Source organism: Sphaeramia orbicularis, chromosome 11 (assembly GCF_902148855.1).
Source record: "Sphaeramia orbicularis chromosome 11, fSphaOr1.1, whole genome shotgun sequence".
Lineage (NCBI taxonomy): Eukaryota > Metazoa > Chordata > Actinopteri > Kurtiformes > Apogonidae > Sphaeramia > Sphaeramia orbicularis.
In genome coordinates, this window is record NC_043967.1 from 8,197,553 (window position 1) to 8,215,165 (window position 17,613).

The 17,613-nt window shown below is 39.2% G+C and overlaps 1 protein-coding gene across 1 annotated transcript in view; it reads left to right on the top strand.

Moving 5' to 3' along the window:
- The first annotated feature begins 1,604 nt into the window (after positions 1 to 1,604).
- The window catches only part of pard6gb (par-6 family cell polarity regulator gamma b), a 71,914-nt gene continuing 55,905 nt past the window's right edge, over positions 1,605 to 17,613 (top strand). Inside the window, exons 1-2 of the mRNA XM_030147709.1 lie at positions 1,605 to 1,949; positions 10,750 to 10,972. Of these exons, the coding sequence (XP_030003569.1) occupies positions 1,893 to 1,949; positions 10,750 to 10,972 (280 nt within the window). The 5' untranslated portion in view covers positions 1,605 to 1,892. The remainder of the gene's footprint in view (positions 1,950 to 10,749; positions 10,973 to 17,613) is intronic.

Consider the following 17,613-nt stretch of genomic DNA (forward strand, 5'->3'; position numbering starts at 1 on the left):
TATATGATACAGTAATTTCAATAAGTGAGTAGATAAGATGATTATATTACTAGTAAGCAATTCTAACTTTTGTAAATAACAATCATGCCGTATGCTCTATCCAACTACTACATCCATCTAATAGACGGACGGACAGACGGTCAAACAGACAGACAGATTCGATGAGTAATCTGTGTATTTGTCTTCATAACCAAACAAGCACACTCAAATCAGGAGTGCAAATAACAATAGTTGCAATAGGATGTTTTGCACCAAAGTGCACAGCCATAACTGGAGCCCACACATGGGTATATACATGTATTTTCAAGTACTGTTGAAGCAGATGATGGTGACATACAATCACATTAAAGCCTTACTATCTCCTCAGTACATGGTCACAATGAAACAACCACCAGTTTAATATGTTTGTGAGCAGTCAACACATTCCTGTAGTAAGTAAACAACCAAGTGTTGCAGCTACCGTGAGGCATGTAAACTGCAGCTGTCGAACAGAAGCAGCTTCAGAGAGACAGGAATGTTGTAAAGCACGATGGCAGGCAGGGAAATTCATAAACCTGTGCTCCCCGGGAACTACACTGGGTGAAGTGGACACAGTCTATGGAGATGAAAAGAAAACAGTGAGAAGAACGCAAAGCTGACGCAAAGGAAACTTATTTTCCTCTATTTTGACCAACTCAGACACTTTGAAAAGTAAGATTTTCGTTGTGTAACATTTTGTCAAGTCCAGTGAAAAAAACTGCATCAGCTGACACAGATTTGAATCGACATTAAACAGAATGCTTGCCATAACCAGCTTGTTATTTTCTCTATGAACTCTCTGTCCTAGAAAGTCAAGGTAACTACATTTGTTTGGAGAAATGCGTCCTCTGCTGCACTGGAGGACCAGATGGGCTGCGTTATGGCGCAGTCGGAAAAATTAAATCTTTGCTGCAAGACTCCTGAAAATATCACTCAAAGTTATAAATACACTGTTTTTATTTTTTTTTTAATTTCAGTAATAATTTCATGTTTTATGCTTCTGAACCTAGACCTAACCATCTGAAGAAACCCCAGATCATAACACTGCCCCCACACAGCTCTGTGTTACCTCTCGGACAGTGTCAATGGACCATGCGAACTTCTTTCCATTAAAACACGGTTCAGTCGTTATGCTCTATCAAATGAATGGTTGTTTAAAAATTGAGAACCTACTCACTGAATAAGTTAGGGTTAAAGAAGTTGTTGCAGAAACATAAATCACTACAATAAATATCCAACGGAAAGATCTGAACGATTGGCTTAGTTGAATCCAGATGGGGACTTTTTATATGCATACTAAATATATTAAAGCAAACGGTCTGGATTATTAATCACCTGAGGAAGAAAGCTATCTAGGGAAAATCTAGAAATCCTGCTTTTGCAATTGTGTTTCGTTTTTGTTTTTAAATTAAAATAAAGTAAAGTAAAATAAAATGAAATAAAACCTAGATTAATCAAATTAATTCGACATGATTACAGTTTTTGTCAGTGCCAAACCTATTGCGGGGATGCAGGGAGCGATGAAGTTGTGAATTCTGAGGCGGCCCTGAATGCATCGTCGGATCCCATTTTTAAGAGGGCTGATGTCATTTGAAAACTTAACTGAGTCCCAGTCACTGCGGAGAGCTGCTCGCTTCTTCCCTCCAGGAAAGTTCTCCCTCGTGTACAGAGACAGGCGCCCCGAAGAAGAAGTATTGGTGAAATAAACTAAGGAAGAAAAGACGCATTTCTTTGCTGAAGGCGAGGCAAGAGGATTTTAACAGCAGATAGCGGAGCAGACAGAGCCCCTCTTCTGTGGGCAAAGGCGGGTTTGCTGAACTTTTTTTCCCCTTAAAACAGACACGACCACAAAAAAAAAAAAAAAAAAAAAAAAAATGAACCGGAGCTTTAAGCGACATGCGGACTGTAACGCGGTGGAAGTAAAAAGCAAGGTGAGTCCTTCTTGAGGGGAAACGGGGGGTTTCAGAGTTGTACTTTAGGAAGCAAGAGAAGTGCTCACATGTTCGTCCCGTTACGGACCGAGCAGTGTCTGCCCGGGACCGAAAAGCACAGAAGAGATAAACTGCAACCAAATATTGTTTTTTCCTGTCCTCGCAGTGTAAAAACTAGCTAGCCCACGTAGTTAATGAAAAAGTACCTGAACCCTACAGTTTAATGGATGTTTCTGTAATTTTCAGTGATTGTTTTGTTCTTATTTCCTTTGGCCGTAGTGCTGATTTGGCTCTTTCCTTCTCTGACACGGAGCTATTGAAAAAAGTAGGCAACCTTTTCCAACAAGGAGGCTTCATGCATCATTGCAATATTGCACTTTAATTCACAATGGCGCTACATAGTTTCACCCTACGCGTTGTTTTGGCTAGTTTGTGAGAGGCTGACAGTGTAGTGTCTGCATAAATGAAGTTAACCAATAAGTAAATGAGCTCAATTGTCCACTAATTTGAGGCTTATGTAATGGAGACCAGCAACTTAAAAGGAACTCAGTCAGACAGCACTGAAATTTCCCTTTGTCAGTCAAATGCATGTACATCTACTGTAGTTGTATATGACGTCAGCTCAACTTGGAGCTGTTTGTATTGTATGTGGACACGTAGAAAATAATTGAAAAATCTACATCATTTATATCTGACCACAACATTGTCTTCAGATAACATTATGGTGACGAAAATCTGCATTACATACAGTCTAGGTAGATTTGTGAATGTGTGCAGTTAGTAGGTCATACTAATGTGTCTTCACATGCTTTCATGAAAGACAAGCTCCTGAGTCATCGCTGACATGCCAAGTTGATATGTACAAGTGTTGCAAGATATGAGTGATTCAGTCCAGGGGGCTTTTTAACTTTTAGTTCTGACTGACTAGTTTTAGTGGAGCAGAGCGTGAGTGTGTGGGGGTAGGGGGGGACTATGACCTGTGTAACCCATCATCCACTGATGGTGGGTGAGACAAGAGAAGGGGGGAAACCGTCAATTCAGGATGGTCTTTTGTACACAGTCATCAAAGAGCAGTGTTCACTTTTGGGTTTAGGGTTGGTTTCATTCTTGTTGTGGGATAAGAGTGGTCTGTCAGAGAATGTTGGTTGGTGGGACTGACAGGTTGGGAGCTGGTTGTATGCTTGTGTCCAGGACAGACAGGTTTCACAGCATCAGCGTCAAATCACATCACAGCTGGGCTGACTCACTGTCACACGTCACAGGTTTCTATTTTTTTGTGCAGATAGGACATCACTCTTACTACTCCAGAATGTTCACGTTTTTGTTATGAGTACGACAGGTACTTTCACACTATATCTTATCCAAAATTAGAAATCAGGGTAACCACCATGGTTTATAAAGGTAATGAGAACAAGTGCAATGTTTTTTGAAGGGGGGAAACTGTTTACTTGAATTTCTCTCAACTGGCAAAATAACACTGAAAGCATTTTTTAACATTAGTAAAACAAAAATTACCTCACAAGTAACTCTGTTTAAGAAAGTGGAAAGTGAAATGAGGATATTTATCGTTGTTAGGATCAACAGATTTTATTCGCTAGCCTATCGCCATTGGCGATGCATTTTCCTGGTTGGTGAAGTTGTTTTCAACCCATGTAGCCACAGCGGCGAAGGTGTTTGTTAGTAAAATCAACCAGCTTACATCTCTGATCGAAAATGTCCGAGCGATAACCAAGGAAAATAACAAATGCGGTCTCCACTATTGAAGAGCACTGCAGAGAGCGATTGAACTCACCTGAACGTTTGCGATTTTTTACGAATTCACACTGCACACAGAGGGGTACGGAGCAGTGCAGACCGCCACCAGCGGAAGTGCAAACGAAACTTTCATTCATTCATTTTCTGAACCCGCTTTATCCTCACTAGGGTCACGGGGGTCGCTTGGAGCCTATCCCAGCTACATAGGGGCGAAGGCGGGGTACACCCTGGACAAGTCGCCAGTTCATCGCAGGGCGAACGAAACTTATGGCTCATTTATCTTTTCTCTACCTGCTGAAGCTTCACTTTTAAACCTTACCAGAGAAAATGCTGCAATATTAGTATCACATTAGTGTTGCCTCTGTTGTCTCCATGTTTGTTATTTCTGACTTTCTTTCTCTTCTCAAAAAACTTTCCTCTTCTTCGTGGTATTTGTCCAGTATGGTTAATTCAGAGTGGTGCCCCCTGGTGGATTAATTGAGAAACGCTCATTCCAACACATTAAATCTCAGTAGCAGCACTTCGTTCCAGCCAGACTATTGACAATGACAATAAAGCACATTTACAAAAGGAACTAAGAACTAGAATGGGATTATTAAGTACTAGTATCGGTACTCGGTATTGGCAAGTACTCAAAAGTAAGTACTTGTACTCAGTCTGGAAAAAAGTGGTATCGATGCATCCCTAATGTATGGTATCATACTCAAAGGTTTCACTTTGAATTTTTTTATGATCTGGATCCTCATTTGTTGGAATGTTATGATCGGATCCTTCACTCGCCCAGTTATCATCCTTCACATCATCATTGCACCTTTTAATAATGAAAGAAATTAATTTTTTGGAGAAATTTTACAAAATATGTAGGTTTTCTGGCTTAGAATTTTTTTTTTTACTGAATACAACTACTAACAGAACACTATGGATCATGATTATTTAGAAAATCACATAAAACAATTACTTGAATTAGCACTCATTAGAAGTTGGTAAGATGCTGTATGTATAATTTTAGTCAATAAAGTCTCGTGTCTTATTTATAAGTCTGTCATTTATTGTTTTGTTATACATTAGATTAGAAATAAAAATAGTTTAGATGAAAATGTTGACTTAAGTTAATTTTTTATGATTTTTTTTTGTATGAAACTGAAGCCAGATTGAACATATTTTTAACCTCAAAATGCACCAGAATGCAGGAAAAAGTCTTCATTTTTCCCAAAATTTCCTGGGAGCTATGCTCGTCGCCGTGGTCTGCTACGTGCCCCACTGCAGGGACCCAGACTGGCTGTGGCTTTTTGTGGCTACACTCATTTCTGCTAATGTAGCCACAGTGGCTGTATCTTTCATTTTCCTAGCGCAAGCACAGATTAAATTATTAAATCAAAATAAAGACAAACACACACACGCATATATATGTGTATATATATATATATATATATATATATATATATATATATATATATATATATATATATATATATATATATTTATAAAATTTTATTGCCATGTTTTAAATCATTAGATAGGAGACTGTATGTCATGTTTGTCTTCTTTACAATGTTTTCCATCTTCTTTTTGTGTTTACGTCATTACAGTCTTGTTTTTGTCCTGAGTCTTTAACAGTGTTTTTGTCTTTTTTTCCTTGTGTGTCTTTCACATCATTGCCCTCTTGTGTCTTTTACAAACAGTTTGAAACTACAACTAACCACTGGATTTTTACAACTTTCACTCACGACCAAAAAACAGCCTTTCAACTGAATGTATCATCAGATTTACCACTTTTTGTGCTATTCATCAGTCTGGACTGATATGTGAGCTACTGTTTTCTTAAATGTTTTGACTGTTCACACAGCCCTAGCTTAGCTAACACTGAGTCTGTATTTACTACGTATGGAGAAAAGCTGTTTCTCCTCACATCAAATGCTGAGTAGGTGTCTGATTTAGTATTTCTTCATTACAGTTTTATGAAGTTATTTAAAGGATGAGGGTTGTTTTTGTAGTGATGTAAAACTTGACAAAACCAGAGTCAGTCAGATGTCAAGAAGTGTTACCTGTGTTGTTGTCTTTGGTTGAGTGTGTTCTACATTGAAGGCCTGGTTCTCATCGGTTCATGTTTGGCTTTTCGGGGGAAACTGGTCCACTGATAAGCTTATCTGGGATAACACTGGAGGTGTCTGGCCAGCTGTGGCAGAGCTTCAGCCAGTAGCTGCTTTTACTCATTTGAAACTCTTATCAGAGACAGAGACAGTACATAAGGATGTTTCTAGGTAGGGGTTGGATTTGTTTTCCTGTTCTTCATGCCCTTGATTGTTTTTTGCACATTTCCAGTTCCAGTAGTTTTTTATTTTGAGTCTCAGCGCTTTGTTCGGTCCCTGAGCTTGTTTCAACCTGTTGTCATCCGTTATCCCCCAATAGGCCACAAGGACAAGTGATGTCATGTTGATAGTGATATCTTCTTAGGTTTAGAATTGAAGCCTGTGATTAATCAGCTCGTGTTCAGACTTGCTTGTACCCGAGGGCTGAGTTCTGCTTTGAAAACAGATTGTTCAGACTGATCACAAAGTGCAGTACTAAGAGGACGTCCAGACTCACAGCAATCACAGTATCTATAGCTAGTTGGAAAAAAGTAGAAAAGAACTTATTGTTATACAATTTTTATTATTACTTACGATGATGATGAAGTTTATTTCGAACATAGGAATAAAATGTAAAAGTGAACAAAAGCAAAGAGAAATTACACATTTAAATGTAACACTTCAGAATATTGAGGGCAATAAGTTAACCAAAAAAGAAAAAGAAGTCACACAGTGTACACCTATTTCATTGTGGCACTTCAACAACACTTTATGTCAAGAAGTCGAGTTTATATTGTCCTACCCCAATTTTAAATTGTTTTTCATTTTATTTTTTTCATTATTATATGGCGAATCTAGCGTAGCAGTCTTACAGCGTATTCATTCATTTATGGGTTTCACTTTCCTCAAACCAAACTACACTTATAAATACTGCCAAACCTGTTTGTCTGCTTCATTTGTCATCTTTTAAAAGGGCTGAGTTTTATTAGCTGGAATCCTTATTGGGTGCTACGCTCCGAATGCAGGGAATCTGGCAGCAACCTCCACACCCTCCTTGCATTCCCTTGGTCTCATCACATGCCTCTTCTTAAATTTGTATGTCATCTTCTAATTACAGAGCAGAGCTGCTTAATGTAGCCTCTTCTCTCCTCCTCATCAGTAAACTACTTTTTTTTTCTTCCCGTGTCTCCTACTGCTGGATCGTCTCCCTACCCCTCCCCTCTGTCACCAGCTTCACTCCACTGTGAGCTGATGATTACAGTAACAAACTACACTCCATCTACAAATTACCACAGTGACTCACACACCAATGCTACTGCACATGCGTGTTGTGGGGTGGTTTGTTGAGCTGTGCTTTTGTGGCTGTTATACCCCTTCTCTTCCTCTCTCCCAGTCACATGATGACCCCATTGTGACCCCCAGCTATGCTCCTATTGGTGCCTCAGTGACCCAGCCATGAAAGCTGTGGCCATTGTTCAAGTTGGATGGAAAGCAAGGCCACATGTGCATATACTGAAACCACTTACTTATCCCCCTATATCCTTCTAATGGGTGACATGACCTTTAATTTCCCTCATTTTTAGCTTACCGGCCAACAGGCCGTAAGCTATTGTCATCATGCGGCGTCTGTCAGCGTTGTTGTCTGTCGTCCGTTAGAAAAATTTCAATCGTCTTCTTCTCCGAACCTACAATTCCGATCGACTTCAAACTTGGTATACAGCTTCTTTATAATGATGTCAACAAAAGGTAGTGAAATTATTTGGATCCGGATCTGATTCTGGATTTGGTGTGACTTTGAAAAATTTCCCCATTATAAGAGACAGGAAGTGGATCGATGCAAAAACTCAGTAAATATAAATAATATCAAGTTGAAATTTCTACAGTACAGCCCTGATGGGGAGATGATCAAAACATAATGGCCACATGCTGATCAGGATCTTCTTCTGGTTCTGGGAACTTACGGAAAATTTAACTTGGGCTCTTATGGGGAAAAAATTTCTATTGTCATTTTCTCCAAAACTACAGTTCTAATTGACTTCAAACTTGGTATACAGCTTCTTTATGATGATGTCAACACAAGGTATTGAAATTATTTCGATCCAGATCTGATTCTGGATTTGGTGTGACTTTGAAAAATTTTCCCATTATAACAGATAGGAAGTGGACTGATACAATAAATCAGTAAGTATCAGTGATATCAAGTGGGAATTTGAGTTTTTTACAGATCTGATTGGAATACGACCAAAACATGGGCTATTTCTGTAATATAATAAATACACATAACTGGGTGATAATAAATGGCATCTGGATACATTTCCCAAAGCTTTTAATTTGGCCAGTAGGCTACAGGGCCATTGGTCCTATTTTATATTAGCTTACTGGCCGACAGGCCGTAAGCTATTGTCGTCATGCAGCGTCCGGCGGCGTTGTCGTCGTCTGTTGTCCGTTACAAAAATTTAAATCGTCTTCTAGTCCGAAACTACAATTCCAATTGACTTCAAACTTGGTATACAGCTTCTTTATGATGATGTCAACAAAAGTTAGTGAAATTATTTGGGTCCGGATCTGATTCTGGATTTGGTGCGACATTGAAAAATTTCCCCATTATATCAGATAGGAAGTGGATTGATGCAATAACTCAGTAAATATAAATTATGTCCAGTGTAAATTTCTACAGTACAGCCCTGATGGGGAGATGACCAAAATATAATGGCCACATGCTGATCAGGATCTTCTTCTGGATCCGGGAACTTACGGAAAATTTAACATGGGCTCTTATGGGGAAAAAATTTCAATCGTCTTTTTCTCCCAAACTCCAGTTCTGATTGACTTCAAACTTGGTATACAGCTTCTTTATGATGATGTCAACACAAGGTATTACAATTATTTCGATCCAGATCTGATTCTGGATTTGGTGTGACTTTGAAAAATTTTCCCATTATAACAGATAGGAAGTGGGCTGATCCAATAAATCAGTAAGTATCAACGATATCAAGTTGGAATTTGAATTTTTTACAGATCTGATTGGAATATGACCAAAACATGGGCTCTTCCTGTAATATAATAAATACACATAACTGGGTGATAATAAATGGCATCTGGATACATTTCCCAAAGCTTTTAATTTGGCCGGTAAGCTACAGGGCCATTGGTCCTATTTTTTCTTGGTACAAGCATCAAGTTGATGCCCAGTTGACATTTATATGTGCAATGAGATGATCTCTGTGTACAGTGATGACATGACACATTTCATGTTGTGATCTCTTGAGTTAGAGTTGAGACCTTAACAAATGCCATTAAGTAAGTTAAATTTAGAGCAATTAATCAAGTAAGTATTTGGTCTGTAAAATATGAGAAAATTGGGAGAAATTGTTTCCTTAAAGCCCGAGACGACATCTTCAAATGTCCTGTTAAGTCCAGAACCCAAAGACGGAAAGAAACCAGAAAATGTTCATGTTTGAGGAACTAGGCAACTTGTTGCTTAAATTAGTAGTCAACAACTAACTGATTAACTGTTGCAGCTCTGATATTAAATTGCCCCGTTTCTGGTCACCCTCTCAGTTTCTCTAGATGTAATGGACAAATAATATCAACAAGTATTGTCTATTTTCAGAACTTGCCGTAAATGGCAAAAGAGCAGGTAGTAATGACATAGTGATAAATCAGCATTTCATCTTTCACTGCATACATCTCTGCTTGTATCAGATTTCTTTAGTAGAAATCTGTTGAAATCTAGTAATTCATCTTTTTTTTTTTTTTTTTTTTTTTTTTTTATAAATGTGAACCATCTGTAAAGTCAGTAGGTGACTGGTATTCTATAAGTATTTCAGCAAACAAATGACTTTTGCTCAAAGGATAAGTCTCTTTTACACTGATACAAACACTAATGCAGTATTTGATGTATAGTCATAGCCTCAGTATCACGAATCTATAAGTCTTTCTGTGATTACTCACCCGAATCTCTTGCATTACGGTAAACAATTTCGAAGTGCCATCCACCATAAACAGACCATATGTTTACATTCAGAGTCGGGAGGTCACTCGGGCATCTTCGGAATTTTGTCGCAACATGCATTGTGAGAAACGCCAGTTCGCTCTGCTGTCTGGCAGCGGCAGCTACTACAGACATGAGGCGGAAACGGCAAGAGTTCCCTTCCCTCTATGCATATTCCTCCAGCCGTTTCCACATTTCAGCCATTGTTTTTTTCATCCATATAAAATCATATGGTCGTGCCACCACCTGACAGCGGCAGCACGAGCCTTCACTTCCCACAGTGCACGTTGCGACAAAATTTCGAAGATGCCAGAGTTACATCCTGGCTCTGTTTGTAAACATATGGTCTGTTTATGATGGATGGCACTTTGAAATACAAGAGATTCAGGTGAGTAATCACAGAACGACTTACAGATTCGTGATACTTAGGCTATGACTGAGGTTTAACAGATTTGATGAAAAACTGGTCACGAAAGTCTCCTGCACCTTTAACTCGTGTTCTAATTAGTAGATGTAAGCAATTAATTTTGAGGAAATTTGACAATTGCGAACATGCATGATGCCATTTGGCAACATGAGACCTAGCATAAAATTTTTTTTTACTTACTGTAAACAGTATTGTTTTAAATTAATATTATCATGCAGCCATTGTGGATCATTGACAATAACTATGGATGGGATATGATGTTATGTCCTTTGGAGGAAATGATGTCAGCTCTGACAGAGTTCAGCTGACATCCAGCATGTTTTTTTTTGTTTTTTTTTTTACTGGTGTGAGTCACCTGGTTTCCTCTTCCTGTTTGGTTGTCATATTAACAACTCTTTACCTCAGAAATCCCCTGTTTTAAAGATTTGAAAACAAAAGATAGGGCTGTATTGCTTTTTTGAGAACTTCTTTTTCTCTGCTGATTGATTTTGTTGTACTAGCTCAATCTTGTTTTTGTCAGTATAATTATTCTGATATTCTTCCTTTTTTCTTCAGTATGGTGCAGAGTTCCGCCGGTTTTCGGTAGACCGAATCAAGCCTGGCAAATTTGAAGAGTTCTACAAGCTCATCTTGCACATCCACCGTATCGCCAACATGGAGGTGATGATCTGCTATGCAGACATCCACGGTGACCTGCTGCCTATCAACAACGACGACAACTTCTGCAAAGCAGTGTCAACGGCTCACCCACTGCTTAGGGTCTTTATACAGAGACAAGGTAGGTTGCCTGACAGGGAATGTGGATGAAGTAGGCTTCTCTTGTCTTTTATTTATTTATTTTACATATGACACATTTATTACGCAACAGGGAATCATTTACAGATCCTACCAACCTTCAGAATGCAATATCATTACTGAGAATCCTGAAAGTTAATGTAGGAATGGGACATGTGGTCCGAAATCTTTATTTGGTCATTGAAATTTTTAGTTTTGTTCAAGTTTAAAGATTGATTTTGGTGTTAAAGTAAAAGTTGAGAAAAAGAGATAGTTATTTGTGATTTTTAAAGTTTTCATATACAACATAACTAGATGAAAGATGCACTACTAGAGAAAAAACACCTAAAAGGTGAAACAAGATGAGAACCACAAGACACATATAAACACTAAATTTATGGAGAAGACCTATTTGATGTAAGGTGACCAAACCATATTCAGGAAGAATTAGAACAGTCAAACATTTTTGTAAGTTTTTAGCTGACATTGTAAACAGCTTAAAATAGTAACTAAAGAAAGCTGTTAATCATCCGTCTTATCCCTCAGTATTGTCCCCCTAATGTTTGACAGATCAAACCTTCTTCACCTGCTTCCCCTGAAAGCTGATAGAATATTCTCATAGTAATAGGATCAATTTCATTCGCTGCATCTCAGGCTGCAATTATTTAGCTGACTTCTATAAAATTTCCCCACAGAATATTTCCTTAACCAATTATGTCTTTCTTCCTGCGCTGGGAACTCGAGGCCCTTTTTGTTTACTTCTTGCAAGGCCTTCTGTGTGTGCGTTTTTGTCTTTCCTGCTCTCTTATTGGCTAGATCTGTCTCAGTCTGTGTCTGTCTGCCTGGCTAAATCCTGTGTCTTATCCAGAGGAAGGGCTCGAAGGCAGATTAACACACATATACACACAAGCACACAAATGCACAGTGAACACACAGGCCAGTGCTTTGGCAGCCCCATAGAAATCAGGTCATTGAGCAAAGCCTGTGTTCCAGCATACCAGACATTACTGAGAGACAAAAGATCTGCATGAAAAGAGAGACTCCTTACCGAGCGCCCTCTGTTTGTGTGTTTGTGTTGTTCTTGTGTGCAGTTGCATGTGAGTGTGCATTTTTTCAAAGACAACACCACAGTAACCTAAATGGGAACCAGTCCCAGCCTTTCTCTCTCTCTTTTCATTGATCCCAACTCTGAAGTGGGTCTTGCCTGCCAGGCAGCCAGCGAGCATATAAATGAATCTATCGCCATTTACATCTATTCATACAGCCAATCCCTTGTGGAATGTCCCTTCCTCCTGTGTTTAATTAACATGCACACTCAAGGGTATTGTTTTAATTGCCGTCCAGTGGTTGTTCAAGTGCATAAAATATTTGCAGAATGGTGAGTTGTCTTGCTGTGGCTTTCCAATTTGACTTTGGTATTTTGACTCATAATACATATGATTTGTGATGAAGTAGTCACACTAATGGTGTGTAAGTTTCATTAGGCCTGCACAGGGGCATTTCTCAGCATTGACATTATGATATGATTTGTGATAAAGAAGGAAACTAAAGACACAGTCAATTCCAGATTAACACCAGATCACCTATCATCTAAAGGGAAACTCCAGCTTTATGTGAGTGCATGCCTCATGTATCCATGGCTCCATCTGACTGGTCAGATGTAACTAATAGGAGTCCATTGCAGTTTGTTTATGGCACATGTTCATACTGCAGTGTTAATGAAAGTATGCCTTCGGTCCAGTGTGAAAGATTTAGGGGGATTTAGGATCTAATTATAGAAATGGAATATAGTATTCATAACAACATTTTCCTTAGTGTATAATTACACAAAAAATAGAATTTTTGTGTTATCATTATTGTAGAATGGAGCAGATTGCAATTAAAGCTATACCTACCGATGTGGCACTTCTCACAGCACTTGGTAAAAGTTTGAAATTGAACAACCCGCCTCCCTCCAAAGCCCCGCCCGCTCATCCCAAGTCGTCAGAAATGGACGCATCGTCAGAGCCCTGTTCGGCACTATTTGACGCAGGGGGTACCCCTTCCGCGTCGGATTTCGACGCGGAGGGCAGCCCGATAGAACTGCATGTAAATCCCTCAGTGTCGTTGCGCTCTGATGCTCCCCTTCTCTTACCTGATGCACGTGATGGAAGCGAAGGTGGAAGTGGAGGTCCGGTCCGCTTTGGCGTGTCCGCGGACCCCTCCCTCAGTAATCAGATACATCATTCACCTGCCGCGGGCCCTGTTCCATCAGTAGACCATGTATTTAAGGGTCTGGTCTGTGCAGCGCTGGGTCAGTGTCTTCAGCTGATGAGGTACCCAGCACGCGCACTGTGAACACGCGGCCTCCGCGAATTTTCTGTGGACATTTGAGGTTTCATAGTCCATACTTTTATCATCCTACATAATCCTACACTGTGTGACACCATGTACATGTACCTGAATCGGTACTGCGGTCATAAAAGCTGAGCTTCCTGCAGACCTGTTCAGTCCAGTACAGCTGACTTCCGGACTTTTATCTCCATCATTCATTAATCGGACTCCCGTTTGTTCTCCTTAGTTGTTGTTTCTGTTTATAAATCCATTTTTTCCCTTCCACATGTGGATTTCAGTTCTATCCAAACACATCCTAGACAGTAGACTGTGGTCAGTGACAGGAGAAGCAGCGCGAGTGAAGCGTCAGATTCAGAGGTACACATATCGGATGCGGAGAGCGATAATGGATCGGATGCTGGACGGCCGTAATGGATGATTGGCAGAAGGCTCAGCCAAGTTCGGCCAATTATTTCATTCGGACCGACTAAAATGATTGGTTAGAGTTTTATCAGAACTATATGAGAATTAAACATTTTTGAGTTTCAAAACCTGGTGGATTTCTTTTATATTTTAGTTTGACACATGCTTATTAGGAGCATTTTAAGATTACAAAAGAAAAGTGTAAAAATGCCACATCATACAGTATAGCTTTAAGTGTGCACATTGCACTGCTGTTTTTTGTCTTTTCTTTTTCCATTTTATAGCAAGTGACATCCAGCATTAAAGTAGATGGCCATCACCGACTATGTTTGAGTATGGACCAGATTTTGATGGATGGAATCAGTTGGTTGCAAACTCCAACTTCAGCACTACATGTCATTACTGTTTTAAGGAACAGATTGTTTTGAAACATTATTGTGCTAGGAAACCAAGAATTGACATAGGCCTAATATTTGGCTTAGATACATAACATGTTTGCAGGCCTGTAAAATAAAACAAAAATGAAGAAGAAACAACAATCGGAAATTAACAATAATATAAACTGCTTTGCATTTAATTTACAGGAACAGCAAAAATCTCAACATAAGATTAACAACTTAATCAATTACGCATCTCTCTGGTCAGTGGGACGAGCAAAGTCACAAGTAACTGCCCACGTCAACAAACGAAAAGCTAGAGCTTGACCTGATACAGGCCGCTTCCAAAGTCAGATGAGACCAGAGACCCTGTGACCAGGTCCCATCCCCTCCAGGAAGTACAGTTTTTCAGTCATCATTGCATTTTTTAAAGCATCTGTAAAAGATCCCTGTAGTTGCTGAACACATATCTGCCAAGGAGAACTATACTCAGGGAGCACAGACCTCCACTAACACCACTCGTCTTTTAGTACTATAATATTATTCAACCACAAGCAAACCACTAATTATGACCTTTATTTTCCCTCTTTTTGTCAGTTGGTGCCACTGGTTTCAATTTAACTGTAAACGGTCTGAGTTAGCCTCTAATGTAAAGACATAGGGAGAAAGACTTCCAGCCTAAGCCTCAGTCGAGGGGTTCATTGATGTCCCACACCCTACGCTTCCACTGAATTTTACAAAAATCTCTGTACCATAATTTCCGGACTATTGAGCGCACCTGAATATAAACCACGCTGCCATCTCCAACGTCTCACCATCGATTCATTGATGCCAAGCTTGCATGCAGCAGCTCTATTTCCTTCCTCGACAGCCAGATCAATCAGCTTTAACTTGAAAGCTGCCTCATGCATTTCTTCGTGTGTTTTCCATGATGAGAATGTGTGCATGACACGCAAAATGACTCATCTAATGAATTTAGTGTGAGTGCATTTGATTTATGGTGAATTAGCCACATCATTGTTTAAGCCGCAGGGTTCAAAGTGTGTGAAAAAAGTAGCAGTTTATTGTCCGAAAATTACAGTAGTCCTTTTTGCATTATCCTGCTGTGATCCTGTAGACAGACAGGCCTGCAGGAGTGATCACATGGCCTTATTGGTGGAAGCACAATACTTTGAATAATGGATTAGATTTCTGTTGTGCTTTTCAAGGCACCTAAAGCACTTTACATTATTGATCCATTATTCATTTACTCTCACTTTCACACTCTGGTGGTGGTAAACTACATTTGTAGCCACAGCTGCCCTGGGGTAGACTGACGGAAGTGTGGCTGCCAATTTGCACCAAATGGCCCCTCCGACCACCACCAAACATTCATACAAATTCAAAGTGTCTTACCCAAGGACACAATGGCACATGACTAGGATAGAGCGAGATTCAAACTGTGGACAACCGGCTCTGCCTCCTGAGCCATGGCTGCCCCTAAGTAAAACATGATTACATTGTTTATTCCTGAGCAAAAGGATTTAGCTCTTGGATTTTGTTATAAGATGTCTTATGTTCTATAGAGATTGTACATAGGGTCTTGGTTATTGTTGTGGTATAAACATAACACTGACATGGTGATGTGCTTTAGGGGAATGTGCTCTGTTGTGACTGATGCTGCTACAGTCTGAGCATCTTAAGCCTCACAGTAGTCTATTGTTAGTATCCAGACAAAGCCGTGTGTGTAAGACACTGTGAGTACCTCAGAAGAGCAAGCCCATACTCAGTATGGTACAGGCATGACAACATGTGCATTAGTCAGTACCAGCCTTTCAGATGCTCCTGGTGTCACTGTGGTCAACGTGTCTCGGTCAGCAGACCACCCAGATAAGAGACAACTTCACACACATAAAGACAGCATGACTCACTCCAATCACAGTTTGGACATTATGTGTAAACTGAAGTGGACTGGCCATTCACATGCATATGAGTGTGAGGAAAACACATTTAATTGGACAGCTCAACCCACAAAGTTTTTATGTCTCTTTCCGTTCCATTAAAACAAGCTTGATTTGTTTCAAATGGCTGCATCAGTAGCAATTTGTTCATATTAAAAAACTTTTTCAGGATTATCAAGGGTGGAGTGCATACACATATATGGTATGTGCATGCAAGAGAAAGAAGACAACTAAAAATAAAGAAAACAGAAAGGTATAATCAAAGAGTCTGAAAGTGTAGTTGCTTCATTAGTCAGACGGAGCTAGATTAACCATGTATTCATGCACATTCTTGTACTTTCACTCAGCAGAAGGTATCATAAAATACACATCTGTCTTGTCTGGCACCCTGTCCTTTCAGGCTTGGATTGACATTGTTGTTGAGATCATTTGACCATGTGCAGTCCTTTTGTGGTGACATAGGTGGTAGTAAACCTGCAGATGATAGGCTACCTGTTACCTCCGCGGGCAGTGACGAGAGCTGATTTAAAAATATGACCTTCACCTGCAGAATAGGAGGTTACTCTTTGTGGTTTAGCCCAAACAATGAGCAGTTGCCTCTGTGTTGATGATCACACAGTGAAAACACGAGGAAGTTAAAAAACAAAAGCTTATGTTTCCCTTCAAGTTATCTTTGTAGCTCCCCGCCTCTGTATTACGTTATGCAATACCAGCACAGTCATGTCTTGAAGGAGAAGAGAAAGGTTTTGTCCATACTAAATATACAACATATAGTACAATACATACACAGAAATGCAAGGCGCTTGATTTGTGATATTTTATCATAGTACTATGGCAGGGTATGGCCAAAAATAGAAATATTCATCTGAATTTTCATCATCTATTTCTCAGTAATTATCACAATAAATGTCAAATCATTGTAATTTTGAAGATTGATTTCCTGTAATTATAAGGTAGTCTTTAGGGGGGTTTGAATTACTTGTACAACAGGGATGTGACAAAAATGGATCTGACAGTGAAAGATGTAAAATATATAAAAGTCTTAACACAAAAAAACCCCTAAGACATAAGAGACAAACACCTCTTGTTCTTGATTTCATGACTTCACGTTTATTTAAAGATTTTATTCAAGATGAACATCATATAAAAGACAGCTGTTTTTCTTTTGAATTTCTTATCTATGGGTACAGAGTGGCAAAAAATTTACAAACAAATGAATAGATTTTAGATTTGGAACAATCAAAACAGATGTAATGATGATGTTATTTATCTATATTTTAAGTTAAAAAAGCATTATTTTATCACCCTATGTAGTGCATCATGAATTATTCTGTTATTTCACAAATACTTTTGCAGCTCTATACCATTTACTACCTTTTCAGCACTATAAAGTGGTGCACTCAGCTGTAACATATTTGCAGATAAATAGCAAATGTTTAATTTGTTATACTCAAGAACTGAAAAATGTCATCTGCTTATGCGAGTACATGAAAGTATGTGTAGTAATGACTAACATAGAAATTGGAAGCAAGCCTTATCATGGGCCACTAGGTACAACACTGATGTTCAAATGTGTACAAAGCAGGCACAGT